Raw genomic sequence first — 16,418 nt, 5'->3', positions numbered from 1 at the left:
TACTAAAACTAGGTTAAAAGTAAAAGTGAATTTACAATTAGTTTCAGGAAAAGTATAAAATAGATGACATTAGAACAACTCCAACTGGACAAAGTAAACTTAATCTGAGTTCCCCCATATAGAATCGGAATCAAATATTTTCGAATGCTTCCAGTTAGCAAAAATATATATCTGGGTAAAGATCAAAACTAAAAAATCCATTGTTCTTGGTTGAAGTATATTTGGTTTATAATTGCGGCTAGTCTGCTTTTTATCTCTATTGAAATATTTATGATTATATGGTTTAACAAACTTACTTCGCTTACTTGGGGAAAGCTGTATTGGAAAGGTAAGTTCCATTACAAAAACGCGTTAGAGGTACTGTAAATTCACATTAGCGCAAATAGTTTTTGAAATTAACATTATAAATAATAGTACCACAATTTAAAAGAGTTTAAGCAGTGAAACTGACATTTCGTTTAAAAATTCTATATTTATAAGATGACTGCTCACCACAGCTTCTGACGGTATATATTCTATAAGATCCGAAATGGACGAATTTTTAAAAAATAAACTTTATTTTTTATTGAACTATTATTTAATTAATTAAAATTGTATATGTTACAAGGCGGGTTTTCTCAGAGGAAAAATATTATATATCCAGTACAAATAACATTAAAGTCAGAAATGTTTGCTTCAGGTTTCTATCACCTTAAAGAACACGTCTTATTACATTCAAATTAATACAAAATTCGTTAATTAAGATCGGTTAAAAACAGTTAAGTAAAAACTGGTTATATGTGCTTAGACACTTTAATAACATTTTTAGGGGCCGACACAGCTTTGTTTCAATTAGCATTAAATTCCACGCACACAAGCTAACCACAGATTAAACATCATTGGTAAAAATCTCCTGCCAGACAAAGAGATCCAAATGCCTCCCAGAAATAACCAACTTAACGAGATACACACTCAGACACACACACGCACACCCACAAATAGATGGAGCAACTGTTGATGGTTGGCACTAATAGCGTACTAATCGCACTAATTGCTTTAGATGCAATTATCGTTGACGCCTGCTGTTGGGCGGCAGGGTGTGGCAATTGGCGATCTGTCGCCGTTTTGTGAATGCTGTAAATGAAAACAACCCAAAACCGAAGGCAACCATTTTCCAAATTGTTGGCTATAGTTAAAAAGAACTAAGCCTTAAATACACCGAAAGAAAAAAAGGGAAATGCAATGCAACAAAATCAATTGGCAATTCCGCACCAGCCGCACAGCAGTTGTCTACTTTTAGGCGCCTCACGTGCCCTAAACTTTACGGGTGCTTCTCTATTCATGTGGTTGTGTGGGAGTGGGTGTATGTGTGTGATTGGGTGAGGGGTGTGTGCTTTAGTGGTTTGGTCAACTGTTAAGCTTGTAGGGCCAGTGCACAATCGAGTTCTTAGTCGTACATGTTGGTTTGCTGTTTGATTTTGAGATTTGCCATACAAATTGAAAGCGCTGTGAATGGCATTTGTTGAATGTTGATGAGTTGTTTGGCTACTGTTAGAATGGAATGAATAGGTTTCCAACAGTTACTAAAGCGTACACAGGGAGAGACAGAGACAGAGAGAGAGAAAGAGAGAAAGGTACAGAGGGCGGGAGAAGCAGAGTGCTATAGTAAGTATTTCTAGTTTATTCGAAATTTTAAGACTGACCCAAATTAACTTTAAATAGTTGAAAATTTATTGTCACTTTTGTGGTCAAAGTTAATGTGCAAGGATAGTAGATGGGATGGGGGAGGGGGAGGTGGCTTGCTATCCGCCATATATACATAATAATTTAATGGTATGCCGTAAAACTTACCCTCCGTATCGCTGGTATCCGAAATGGGCGCCTCGCTGGCAATATACTGACGACCGCTCGTTAAATTGCTCTCAACAATTGGGCGTTTATCCTCCAACTGACGACGAAAAGCTTTATGATCATCCTGCAAGCGGAGACAGGACACAAAAGAAATGAGATTTGGTTGGCTTAAACTGTTTTGCTTGTGCAAATAAAATAAAATGTTATAACGTCCCTATGTATACCATATATATACTATAATTGTCAATGCTGCAAAAGATTTATTTATTTGGCCCAATCTGATACAGAGACAAATAATACGAGTGCCGCTGCTGGCCTCCATAAACTATTTGCTCTACATATATATAATACTATTGCAATTGCTTTTCGACCGAGAAAGCCCCAAAACGAGCAAGCGTTTCAAGTGTCTCCCCCCAATAAAACATCATGAAGAGCTAACAATAAATTTCATATTTAATGCATTTAGTGTAAAAATATAAAAAAAAGATCGCCAAAGGCAGCGAATCAAATGAAAGGCAATACGAAATACAAGCCAAATTCTTTTCTGAGTTTGTTAGTGCCACAACTCAAGTGTTGGCTTTACTCGGCACTCCACTCTCCACACTCCAGTCCATACTCCACACTACACAAGCCGAAATGTAAATGTCCGGCAGACCGTAACTTAGTGGCAGGCAATAGATTTTCAGAGCCTGCCAGGAACCAAGGGTGAAAGTTGCCCCATTTTTATGCTGAGCTCTCGGCGGGGCTGCGTTCTAGGGGTAAGTGAAATTCAAGTGGTGCACGCTGTGTTAGACAGTGTTTCCCCATTTTCAACTGGCCAGGCCAGAACTGGCTCTTGTTGTTGCTGACACGAGTACAGCTTCCGCTGGTATTTCTACTGCTAGGTTCTTTTTCTGCCTTGGCAAGTCCTTAAGTGATTTCCGGCACATACATACATGGTACATATGTGCTGCATGTGAGTGTGAATGTTTTTGACATAACAAGCATCATTTAACAATTATTTAAGAATTCGCAGCTAGAGCAGTTTGGCTAAGTGGGACTTTCAATTCAACAAAGCAATTCGGTCAAGTTGGCCAGTTATAAAGATTTGAGCACCAGGCATGAGAGGAATCGATAACTGCTATGCATAAAAAACTAAACCGAATGCAATGTATAAAGCACAATTCTTATGAGGCTATAAAAAACATTGACGCAGGAACTGTTGAATTATTTAATGGATACATTCAAGTATTGAGTGTGACTCAAATCGCATTGATAATCCACATCACAAGCACTCAAGTACAAATTATATGTGCACGAACCGATTTATTTTCTTTCCTGAATAAATTGAATTTTTTCTCGACACTTAACTGATTATAAGCAACGAACCAAGTAGTCGTTTCTCAATGTAAATTTATGCCTCTGCCTCAAAATATGTTTGTCTGATTGTTGGTTTTGCAAGCGGACACATGTATTAAAAACAGCTGACTTACTTATCATATGAGAAGGTGTAGTAAAGTTGTACTCTAAAAAGAAGTTAGTTGAATGGGATTTGTGTAAGTCAACGCATATCTCTCTCTAGAGCATTCTTAATATTTGGAGAAGCAACAACCAGTCAGAAGATGACATACGAAGTTAATTATTATAAAAACTCAATATGGAAATATATTAAATAATAATCATTTGACAAGTTGCATCCGAAATGTAAAGCGATTTGAGAAGAAAAACACAATGTTGCTGACCAGTATAATGATTGTGGAATTTTATGATAAATATCAATTTTTTACTTTCAATTCAAATAAAGTTCTTTAAGATAAGTTGTATTTCTCATTTTGTGGTTTGTATCAAAAACAACAACATTTATATTAGTCGAACAGACACACGCAAGCAATGATATAGTGGAGCGATTTCAATATCGTTAATCATTGAGAGCTGTCTAAGATATGCAAAGGCTCAATTTGTAATTAACAAGAAACTTTCTTAGAGTGTAATGTGAACTATCTATAAGCAGATAATAGTGTCTGCTTAGTGGACTTATCAAAAATACATAAGCAATATATTATGTGCAATCACATAAATATAAGCTGTGTCCGCTTCATTGTATGCTGATGCGATTGAGTAGGAATAAAATGCAATTCCAATGTGATAAGCTGGGTTCATTCTGTTTGTGCATAATAGTTATGCTAAAATCGCAGTTAACAGACTTTCCTAAACAAACTAAACATTGGAATGCGGCGCCGAATGCGGAATTCATATTAATCTCGCTGAGTCTGAATAAAGTGTGCGAGAGATTTGCTTGACAAATAATTATGGCTAAATATTTGTTCGAGCTTGAAAAATGTCTGCCACACAAAATGGGCCTGCCAACCACTTTATGCGCCATTAAATCACTGAGACCCTTCATACCAGCACACCCACACACACACTTACACCCAGATACACACACACACAGCGAGGCGAAAAATTACAAATTGTGCCAGAAATGGCACCCAAAATGCCAGCACTCCGCAATTGTATGGAGGAAAGCCTTCCACACAATTAGTTTGGTAGAGCAAATTGAGGTGCAGCCAGTGCTATGACTATGAGAAAGGTTAAAATTGGGTCGTTGGCAGCACACAAAAAACAGCAGAGGGCAGCAGCAGCAATCGCAGCAGCAACCTCATGATGGGCACCAACTGCAGTGTGAAATTTGTGTTTAAATTGAGGGCATGCTTATTACAAATACTACACATAATTGCTGAGGACCTGGCTGACCCAATGGGCACTCAACGGGTGCAACATGAGAGCAGGCCCGCATGTAACAAAAATAAAACTAAATTAATATTTGATATTAAGTCAAGCTGTTGTGTTACTAGTAAACTGGGATATCTGATGCCAAAAAAGATCCTGAATATGCAATATTATCAAATAATCTTATCACATCAAATATATCATGGTTTAATGATGGGTTGCCCTCGTTTCATTATTTAGAAGTATGCTTAATCTTTTCTTTTTTTTTGACGACCTAATACCGAAGCAAATATAAAAAGAGTATCACACAATGTGGAATATGTAAATTCATAAATAGATAAATCCAATCCCATGGCACTGGATTTTTCAGATAAACTTTTTAACGGCCTGTAACCAATATTATAAGTTTAAGAATATCTTTAAGCGATTTAGAAAATGATGTATATAGAAAATTTGCAATTGTCTTTTTAATATTGACTAATTTTTACTAACAGTAAATGTTCCTTATTTTTATTGTTTATTGACTTGATTTTCTTAACGTGAAAGTTAGATTATTAAAATAAGTCAACCTTATAAAGAATAGAATAATTGTTATTATTGTCTTACTAAAATGTTAGTATTTTGTAAACAGTAATAATCATTTCAAATATCTGAACATTCAGAACTATGATTCTTTTTTCTCTGTGTATTTGACGAACTTTCCCCGTTAAAAAAAAATCACTCATAGCATTTCACATGTGTAAATATAAGTAAGTCCAGAAGTCTTTTTTTCAGAATAGAATTTCATAATATATTTAAAGAATCGTCCTTCAGCCAAAATTATCATTTATTTATGAAAGTTGTTACAATATTTAGCAAATTTATTAAAATGTTATTCACATATTTTTTTTAATGATTTGAATTCGAAACCCAAATTGGATTATTCAAATATTATTTAACCTCTTAAATGAATATAGCACTTAACAAGTTTAAAGTGCATTTATTATCTAATTCTATTCAACTTAAACTTACCAACTGTTTTTGTAGACTGGCCGCATCGCCACGTACTGGACCCAAGCCTAGGGTGCTCAACTCCGTATCCTTGCGAATGACCCATTCGGTTAGTTCGCGGAGTGACAAAAGCAGCGCATTCCAGTGCTCCGAATTTGATTCCAAACGGTTTCTGCAAGCAAAGGCAAAGAATACGGCGCGGGTTAGAAGTCGGTGACAAGTATGCTACAAACGGCAAATATAAGCGTTATGATAATATTAAATTTAATTTGGCACTTTGCAACACAGGCAAGTCGCAAGCGGCTGTGTTGATTATCAAGAAGCATGGCAACGACCGCATGATGCCAGCGACAATTTGTCTGCTTCCGTTCCTTTGGCTGGATGTCGGGTTTGGGGTGAGATGGGGCGGTTCTCTAATAAACCCTCCGTTGCCGCGCCCGAGGGTCGCAGTCGACCCAAGTGGCTGTCGTCTATGTTGAATTTGAGCTGTCGCTCTAATTGTGAGACACCCTGGCATTTTATTCTCATTTTATATGGCCAAAACAGCGTCCTTTCCTGGCCACATCGCTGCCATATTTTGACCCCATTGTGTATGAGTGGTGGGTGGGATGAGGGGTTGGGTTCAAGAATTCTGAAAAATCTGCATCCACGGGAACTCTGCAATAACAATAGGCATCGCTTTGTGCTTTTGTCTGTTTATCTTTGGTCAAATTCCTTGGCTCCTTTTCATTATTATTATTTTTATAGTTCGCCTTCGCTTGTAATTAAGGCATGGAATAGAAGTCATGCCCAGACATTCAGGCATACGTACAGTATTATATATACATACATATATACATGGGTTATACTTTCGTGCAGCTGCTCAAGTTACGCCCACTTTCGCTTTTCGTCCATTCAAATAATGAATGGAATAACTTTCTTCGAAAATATGATTGGGCAATGAAATGTATTAAAATCTTCTTGTCTTGCTCATTATCTCTGTTGTTTTCTTATATATATAATATTTTTTTGCGTTGTACTTATACCCAGTTCTGTTTTTTTCTTTTTTGCACAACGTTTGGCAGTGCCATGTTAGATTTCTTTATTAAATATATTTTATTTTTATTTTCGACAGCTTCTGTCTCTGACTTTTGCAGACACAATTAGAGCGAGAAACACATTTTGCTGGCAAATGATCTGGGCACAGGCGGAACAAAATCATGTGAACTGGAAATGCATTGCGTCTTCTTTATATTTTTAGGAAATGAGAAATATTTCATTAAAATAACAAAACAAAAGCTGCCTTATTGAATTCAAGACAAATTTTCGTCTTTAATTTAAAATTGAGCCGACTTAAATCCTATGTTACGTTATATTAGTCTCATCATTAAATTTTAAATACTTTGAAAGATAAGACATACTCTTCCCCAGTGCTTGCTGAATAATCAAAATGTTCTGAGCCATTCCACACTTATGCTATTTGGATATTTGAAATACGTGAAGCTTTTCTGTCGTGAGGCAAGATTATTTCGAAATGATTTAAGTTGTAGCTAATAAATTCTTAAGGATATAATTCGATTGAGTGAAGTTAAAGCTCTGTATTCATTTTGTAGCCTTAGGAAACTGTTTTCATCATCCATTTATAACAGACAAGAGAATAAATATTGTAATTTTGCAGATCTGTCAGTGCTTAATACGTTGATTGAGTATTCTAATACTTTCGTATACATCATTTCAGCTCGCTTTCGGCTTGCAATATGTATTTCAACCCTCATAATTTTTCGGATTCCGCCCGTTGTGGGTCTCCCAAATGTAATTTAAGACAAACCACACGCATCGCAACCACCGCACATGACACCACCCACATGGATTTTATATATAGTATATCAAGTGGGTTCATCAATCTTCGCGCAACTCAAGACGGCAATCAGCAGTGGCAGCCAAAGAATGTGTTGCAACTGGAACACCTGTAGATGCCACAAAAAACATTAAAAAAAACTTGACAAAAGTTAAGTTTGACTATGGCAAGGAAGTGAAACAGTGGGAGAATGGATGCAATATGCGGAAGGATGAAAAGTTCAAAGCCAAGAACTATGCACATAAATGACCCAAGGCGATTGCCCAAGTGCTGCGGCTAATACAAACAAGTCAGCTTAGCTTCGAGAGCAAAACTTTTCAAGTGCTGTCCAAGATATTTCACTGGAATTTATAAGCTAGCAAATCTTTGGTAGTTGAGCAAACAACAAGTAGAGCCAAGGCAAACAAAGTCAACCAAAAAAACAACTGCTGCTGGCCAAACGACAACGGCATTGCCAACAACAATATCGGAAGTGCACAAACTTGGCTAACGGAAATATGCCAAAACGCCAACAATGAAAATAAATAGAAAGCGTCTCCGAACTGACAAAGAATAATCGTCAAAACTTGGCCAACAAAAAATGCGTCACAGGGGGGCTGCTGCTGAGCATGGCCAAACATTTCGGACACACTTAAGGTGTCATTCGTTAGCTCTTGCGGCCTAATTGAAAAGCGCTCCAAGAGGACGTTCAATCTGGTTGCCTACTTTTGTGCGCATAGGGTCCACAGACACAGCCCCAGACTCGGCCACATAATTGCCATTTATATTCATTTTGCGTTCGCTTGTTTTTCAGCGCTTTTCGCGTGTCATCATCATTATTCATTTTACACAGCACTGCCCCTCTCTTCACCAGCCCTGTTGAGCGAGTAAACATCGTCGACTGCCTGACTTTGGCCCACATCAGCATCAGCATCAGCTTCAGCTTCTGTCCATCGCCAGCATCAATATCAACAAGCGGACAATATTTGTATACGCTGGTGTGCTTTATTTATGAAATGTGGAAATTACAAACACTGGACCAGAGAAAAAGCCAACGCGTTTTTACCCTGGACTTCATCGTGTTGTTGGCTGGGTTGGTCTTCTGTCAGCATTGTGGCACATCAAAACAGTGACACAGTGTTGGGTCGGTGTCAGTTCAGTCAGTTCCGGAACTTTTCACGCGTTTCGCTTATATTGATTTTCATTGGTTGTCTGCCCAACCACCATCCGAAGCTGTTTGATGGGTTCTTCGCGTTTACATGAAGCTTTCTGCCTGGCTGGGCGGAGAGTGTTGTGTTATGTTGCGTTCTGTCTGGCACCACCGAATGGCAACCCGCTTGGCTGGCTTGTTTATGTTGCTATTTTCGCATTTTCGACAACACAAAGTCTTTTAACCCAGCTGCTGTGGCTGCAGCGCGTGGCACACAACTCGAATTTAATTTGGTTTCATTAACGCGTCAGCTCGCAAGGCATTTACACAGTGTCCGTAACTTGGAACTGACTACTGCTTAAAACGTGTTAAGTGGCTGCTTCTGCAAAACTTTTGATAATTCGACAAGCTCGACAAAAATAGAACTGGCTAGTCAGTAAGGATATTCTGTGAATATGACAAGTTAAGTTACTACTAGGCCTTGTTTTACTTTCAATTTAACCCTCAACGGATGGGAAGCCGAAATAAACGTAGGTTGGTAAATCAACCACTAGGATTGCAAAGAAGATGCAGAAGCATCATTACTAATTTCTTAAAAATTGTAAATTTGACAAAATATAGTTTCAGGAATACTTTAAAAATAAGTATTTGAAGAGTAATTCGATTAGTTTTCACTTGGCTAATTTTTTGTTAATGCTTCATTGGAAATATCAAATTGATATCAAACTTTTAAGAACACAAAACATAAAATAAATAAAATAAAGCTATACGTGGAATCAATTAGACAAAGTGGTACAAATTCCTCAGTTCCTGCTAGAATGTCATGTTACTTGTTTACAGTTTTTCTTAAACGTTGTACTACTAAATAATGTATTACAGGAATCTTTTCGAGTACTCTATAACAATTACAATTGACTTTATAGTGTAATCAATTCAGAGTCCTTTATATCCATCATTAATAATTCAATATCCTAATAGCTCGGATGCATTGGTGTTTAGTCATCGTAACAAAATTTTTCCTAACTTTTTTCATTTTGCTCAGATTAGGTTTTCACTGAGCTTTCCTTTATCAATGCAACAAATATTGGACCAATTTTTCATTTAAAAAACCCCAGAAGTTTTGGGCATTTTTCTTATTATTTTTTAAATTAATGCGTTTAGCTCGAAGAGTTTGTCTCTTCATTCATCTGAGGCTTATATATTATATCTTGCTAACATCAATCCACGGCTCATAAGCTGTTGGGTTAATGCACTTTAATTTTAGTCCACATATTTCCCTTCCTCTTATACCTCTTAAGCCAATGACTTTCTGCGGGGAGTCTATTTTGTTGTGTTTTATAATTGATTGGGTATTTTGTATAGGTATTTATAACTTGAATGATTTATAATATTTTCCGCATTGTTTCAATTTGTGCGCATTTATCATGTTCAGCATGGCCTAGTTAAAAAGCGGTCTTTGTTCATGATTCCCAAGCCGACACTCAATAGCAAGCCCCTTTAAAAACAGCAATAATAATGCCGAACAACAACCGGCAAAAGCAACTTGAAACACTTTTCGGATGTGGTTTGAGTACCATCATCATCATCATCATCAGCATCCGGCTGAATTCAGCGATACATCCTAACTACGGAAACATTCAGACAGACTGCAGCAAAAACAACAAAAACGAGAATGTGAAAAGGTCTGAGGCAAAAAACACTTACCTGATTGCAATACTTTTCGATTTTAAATTATTCCAACGTTGATTCATTTCATCCAAGCGACGCTGCAACATAACCGCGTCCTCTTGTGAGGTGAGCGAACCCAAAAGTTTGCGGCCGGTGCCATCGAGACGATCGTAAACAACGCGATGGGTTTCAATTTCCGATTGTAGATCCTGTAACGGCACAAACACAACAAGTTATAAAGGTTGCAAAGGTTGAATTTCCAAAAACATATAAAACAGAAAAAATAAACATACGCGGAAATGCTAATAAATTAGTGCATGTGAAATTTATTCAAAAGTGCGCGATCTCCTCGGCACCTGGCAGGAAATTGAATTTGAATTTCAATATGAATATCGCAGCCAAACACAACCTCACATATTTAGTGTGTTGTTTAGGGTGTTACTGTGTGTGTGTGTACGTATCTAAAAACTGTGATATGCAAAGCGTGTGCAAACATTTTGAACAAAGCAATCTCCAGTTCACTACAGCGAGAGGGATGGGAGAGGAAGCAGGGGGTTGGATTAAACGTCTGCCATTTAAAACAACAAGCAGGCCATGAAATTGCCGAGCATGCCATCAATAAGCCCGCACGGCGCTTAAGGCCATCTGAGCGCCGCTATTGTGTCCAGCCTCCACCTCCACGTGCTTTTTTCACGGCACTCTTGAACATGAGTGACAAGTTTTTAAACGCCCCGTTGCCCGTGTCCCATATCCGGCTCTTGGCGCTTTGCAATTATTAACCGCAGGTAGCCCCTACCCAAACCACACCCTCTCCCCCCCCTGACTAGAATAAAAGCAACGGCTGCGGCTGTGGCTGCGTCTCATTTCTGGCTGTCAGTGGCATCTGTGTTGTGGCAGGTGTTTTATTTGTCAACCCGCTTGCTAAAGGCTTAAAAATGTTTCATCTCTCTCGGTTTGTTTTGTGTTTTGCTTGGTCCCAAAAACCCAAAAAATGTGCACAGTTATTTGCTGTGGTTTTCTTGGTTAAGTCACCCACAAAATACACACACACACACACACACTCAGTCAATATAAGTGTACATGTGTTTGTACGATGAGCTGGACTTGTGAATTTTAAGATAGGCCGTGTAGGGTTTAAAGGCTTTAACTTTGATGTGGCTTGGGTCATGCGGTTGAGTTCCCAGCTCAGCTTATATGCGAATAGCGTTACCACCATTAAGAAGTTTTTAAGGTACACCATCAGCAAAACCTCGAAATAAACTTTAATTCAATGTTTGTGTTACTTAGAATCATGATAATATACATGCATCCAAATCTATTATATCTAGCACTTCGTTCTTATTTTAATCAATGAAAAAATAGATTCGATACCCTCTCACTTGTATAAAATTTTAAATTTGAAATCATCCGAACAAATTTGTAACCACATCGTCCCCACATACATATGTGAATGAGGATGTGTTTTTTGACGAATATATCAACTAAACTTTTTACTTAAGTGCACGGGGTATACGAGAACTCTTATTCAAATTCCGGAGTCTCTACCTTTCACAGTCTCTGAGATCTGCATATTCAACTCGGCAATTGATATTGAACAAGATATATTCTTTGAGGTTGAAGATGCTTCCTGCTGGGTGTTACACACTTTTGCACAATCCCATTTTACCCTTTTTGACCATTATTAATGTGTTCAGGGTATAACGATAAAAGAAAATAATTCTAAGAAGTAGAAATGCAAACTTATATTTTGATCCCATCTAAAATTCAGAAAATAGTGATGAAAGTTAGCCTGTCGACTGATATTTGCTTTAGAGGCCGTGCATCCCAGTGGAAAGTCATTCAACCCGCGAAAGAATGATCTCAGCTTCGAATTGCCGTAACCGATGTAGAAAATTTGTGTATGTGATATGATAATTATAGAAATCAGCGTGTTTCCCCGTTAACCTCTCTCGAATAAACCATGAGTACATCGCAGGAAGCATGGCATTCCATTGACTAATTGGGCCATATATTTATTTTAAACGTTTCAATTGTCCAATTGGCAAAAATCCTTTCACAGCTGGCGCTTGTCGCGTGAAAGTGCCAAGGCAACGAGTTCAGCTAATTGAATTAACCAATCAATCACACAAAACGTGCCAAATAAACTAATTAAAAGAGGAATTAGTGGCACATATAAAAATAGCAGCGCAGGAAATGGCTTCTAAAATAATGCGTGCCAAAGTGTGTGTGTGTGTGTGTGTGTGTGTGTGTGTATGTGTGTGTGTGTGTGTGTGTGTGGGTGCGTGTGTTAGCTAATTAAACCTTCATTAGAGGGCCAATGGCTTTTGTTGCATGTAAACAATGGATAAAATATAGAAAAAAGGGAGCAAATAAATAAATCTAAGCAAGCAAAGGGCGTAAAACTCGACTTTTTTTTTTTGCTATGATGCTGTGCGAAACGAGAGGACAATTAATTTGGCTTATGCATGTCACACACACAAACCCGCCCACGCATGCCTGCACACACGCACACACACGCACACACACACACACTCGCACACACAAACAGAGCAATTCAATTAATGCGCAAAAATTGTTTATACGCCAATAGAGCGGAAATGAGCGATGCGAGCGAAGGGAGCCGGAGGGGGGAAGAGCCGCAAAAAACACATAGCAAAACAAAGCATTTTTAATGAGCAGTCAGCGTCTCAGCACTGGGGGTTGTGTGTGAGTTGGTTGGGTGCGTATGTGTGCATATGTGTGTTACCAGGCGGTTACGTATTGCCAGCCAGGCGAATAGGAAAAGCCGATTAAATCAATTAAAACCAGAAAATGCCAATGACAACGGCGTCTCTACTAATAACAGCACTTTGTCGCGCTGCACTTGGTCATTATCCTGGTTGCCTTTTACGTCCAGCCCCCGTCGCTACAACGACTAATGCTCCTAATTTGTTCGCTGAAAGACCTCAATTTCTTGCACACTCACACACATAAATACTGATAAGCACACCCGCAGTACTTTATATACATATATGACGAGAGCTTGTCATTGTTAGCTCCTGTCCATATCCATGTCATTAGCGGCGGGCATTTTTAAGGCCAATTCGTGGCAATCCATTCCCTGGTTCGGGAATAGCCTAAGAATCATAAGAGCAGTCATTACCTGTGCGTGTGTAAGTGTGTGGGTTGTGTGTGTACTTAGGTGCTGTCTGTCTCACGCTTTGCTGGCTCATTTCTCACAGTTCCGCTGCTGCTATTGGTGTGTTGGTGTGTAGAAAGTGACTGCATTTTGCAGTCTTAAGCCCCAATTAAGTAGATGTGGCTCTCTCTCCCAATCATCTAGCAGCCTGCCAGACCAGCTGAGGGCATAAGCTAGACGTGAGTTAAATGCCATATGCTCTTTTTCGTGCTGCCTGTTGCTGAGTTGTTGCCAATTATAAATTCATTTCAGACAGCTGGCGCTCTAACGCTATATTTTTCTTTTAAAATAATTAATTGAATTACATGCATACGTGGAAATTTAATTTGGAAAGATTTATTGTAAGAATATATATTTTCTTTCAAATTATTAGATATACAAACCAAACCATCGAGTAATTATTTAATATTATTTTCATAATGTGTATAAAACTTATGGCTTATTTTATATGAAATTAAATGTAATAATAATTAAATAAGATTTCCCAAAAAGTCGTAAGCTTCTCCTTCACATAAATACAAAATTCAGAAAAATTGTCGGTGCACAAGATGTTTTAGATGGTAAATCCAGTTTTAATTCAAAGATGCTTTAATTAGCATACCATAGATATTTTTTAAAGTCTTTTCAAGTTCATATGTTTTTCATTTAACCGAAGTTACAAAGCAGATATTTGCAAAAGAAATATATTATATATACATATATATGTATATGTATGTATGTATGTATATATATATAAATATATATATTTATACATATATACATACATATAGATATTTAGGGATGTTGACTATGCTTTGATTTATATGAGAAACTGAATGTCGAGTTCGAATTCATTTTTTACGTATAACAGAGGCTTGGTTCAAATTAAATCAGTTTATTCATTGAGATGGCTAAGCTCAGAACTTTATAATAAGTAAATTTTTCAATTCCGTACTATGAGTATTGTAGAAAATCTTTGCAACTCCATAAGTTGCGCATTTAACATAGGTTAAAGCCTATGGTGACTAAAGTTGCAATATAAATTCATAGAATTAAGAGCATATAAATTATGCAAATGCCCGGCGTATTTCGCATACATTTTCAGAGCGACCACGGAGCGTATGATAAATATTCGCTTGGACCCAACGCCTGCTGCAAAATAAACTTGACAAGGTGGCACTAAATGCTTATATGCAATGTCAGCATGAATTTAAAATCAAATTTTTGAGTAAGCCAAAAATACCTCTGGGTGTTCTTCCATCATAAATAATAGCGCATCATATCAGCCAAACAGAGAACAACAACAACAGTAAACGATGGATGTGAAGGGCAGGAAAACATCAAGAAGCAGCAGCGGGCCAAATACAAATAAAATGGAAATGCGTTTATAACGCGCTCATAAATATATTAGAGGCACATAATAAACACATCACCAAGTGATGTCGACTGAGGCAGTGACGAATGTTTAACAAGGCTGGCCAGGCACGCAGCCCTCAACCCTCAAATGTGAACCTTCCCCCTGCCTGGTGTGGCTCCGCCTGCTTCTCAACAGGAACGGGCGTCGAGCTGTCAAGTAGGGCACGCCCGAGGCGCTCGTGCGGCAGTGACAGCCATGCCCTTGCCGCCCACTAAACGACTGAAAACAAAAGCGACAACAAATTTTAAAATGCCCCGATGAGATCTCATTCCCCAGTGAGTGTGCCACCCCCCAAAAACACCCTCCTTCCTCTCAGGTCCTACAAGTGCGCATGTTGATGTAGCACTTTACATATTTTAGTCAGCCGCCTGTTTACATGCGTGTAAATCCTTTATGGCCAACTTTAGCTGTCATTGCCAACATGACGAAAGAAAGAAAGAACTGAAATTTGATTTTCACCGAACGACAAGTTGTTTGCTTACCGCTTTCAGGCTTATTTGATTATGTTTATTTCAGGTGTTACCTTTTCTTGGATGAGTTACGTGCGAAAGCATATTATCCGTGTGTGTATGTGTATATGTGTGTGTGTGTGTGTGTGAAAGGGGGAGTTTAATTTTATTTAGTACTGCGAAAAATTCATCATTTCTCCATTTTGACAATCCAAAATACCTCACTTTATGAAGCCATAAAAATATACAAAATGTAAAGTTTACTTTAAACACACAAATGACAACACAGTTAAATTCCTTCATAAAACGTTGGAGATAAAATATAACTATTTTGACTTCATCACAAGCCACAATAAATCATATTGCATTCAGAGTCTGCTTTCGCTTGTAAGGAAAATGCAGTGAAAATGCATAAGCGCAAGTAAATTTTGGCCAATGTTCAATCAGTAAAGATTCAATTTATTATTTGTTTCTGGTAAAACATTTTATCTACACTTTGTACTTTACAAATCAAAGAGAAATAGTTTGAAGTATGAAAAGCACAAGCGACTGCAAATCCAAATACAAAAATGCAAAAGCTTAAGGAATCTCTGAGAAAGAGGGAGCGTAAAAATAATACAAAATATGAGCGGTCCTGTTGGAAAAGTATGAAAACTGTGTTTTGGAATGTATTTTCATGCGATAGAAACTTGACTGCATTTGTCCTTGACTTATCTCTAAGCCTTACGCTGCCATGAGCAAAGCCAGCGCACACACGCACACACACACACACACACACACACATACAAACACACAAACACACATTCTTAATCGGCTATCAAGCTATATTTAGCAGGTAAATCGGCAAGCATTAGATATTCTGTCAAAAAATTCAAACTGGAGAAGGTGGCGTGGAATAGGGGTTCTTTGGCTGCTGCAAAGCAGCTCTGGTGTTTTCCACACACACTTTATAGCATCTTGGTGCCTAGAACTTTATTTAGTAGAGCAAAGGCAAAAGAGTTCCTCTGACTCTTTAGTACATGAAGCCAACTCACAAAGAGGCCAGGTGAATAGAGGTATCATAGTTTTATTCACGCTGAGACCTGTCTTCCGGCACTGCCACTCGGCATCCTTTGGCTTCGTTTCGTTTATAGTGCCTTTTGCCCAGTGACTGAAGTTTACGACATGGGTTTGTCTCCTGTTCCCTTGCTAGTCAGCATTACAATTTTAAGCTGTTTCGCACTCATTGTTTT

General features: G+C 38.0%; 1 protein-coding gene across 13 annotated transcripts in view; it reads right to left on the bottom strand.

Moving 5' to 3' along the window:
• Nucleotides 1-16,418, bottom strand: part of LOC6570006 (dystrophin) — a 178,047-nt gene that overhangs the window by 41,279 nt on the left and 120,350 nt on the right. For all 13 annotated transcript variants that reach the window (XM_032741741.2, XM_032741742.2, XM_032741743.2 and 10 more), the window contains 3 exons: nt 10,200-10,372; nt 5,551-5,701; nt 1,831-1,954 (listed from right to left, as the gene is read on the bottom strand). In XM_032741741.2, coding sequence (XP_032597632.1) covers nt 1,831-1,954; nt 5,551-5,701; nt 10,200-10,372 — 448 coding nt within the window. The remainder of the gene's footprint in view (nt 1-1,830; nt 1,955-5,550; nt 5,702-10,199; nt 10,373-16,418) is intronic.

The sequence above is a fragment of the Drosophila grimshawi genome, unplaced genomic scaffold, assembly GCF_018153295.1.
Source record: "Drosophila grimshawi isolate 15287-2541.00 unplaced genomic scaffold, ASM1815329v1 contig_545, whole genome shotgun sequence".
NCBI lineage: Eukaryota > Metazoa > Arthropoda > Insecta > Diptera > Drosophilidae > Drosophila > Drosophila grimshawi.
Note: the sequence above shows the minus strand (reverse complement) of the source record. Positions and strands in the feature narration are given on the sequence as shown.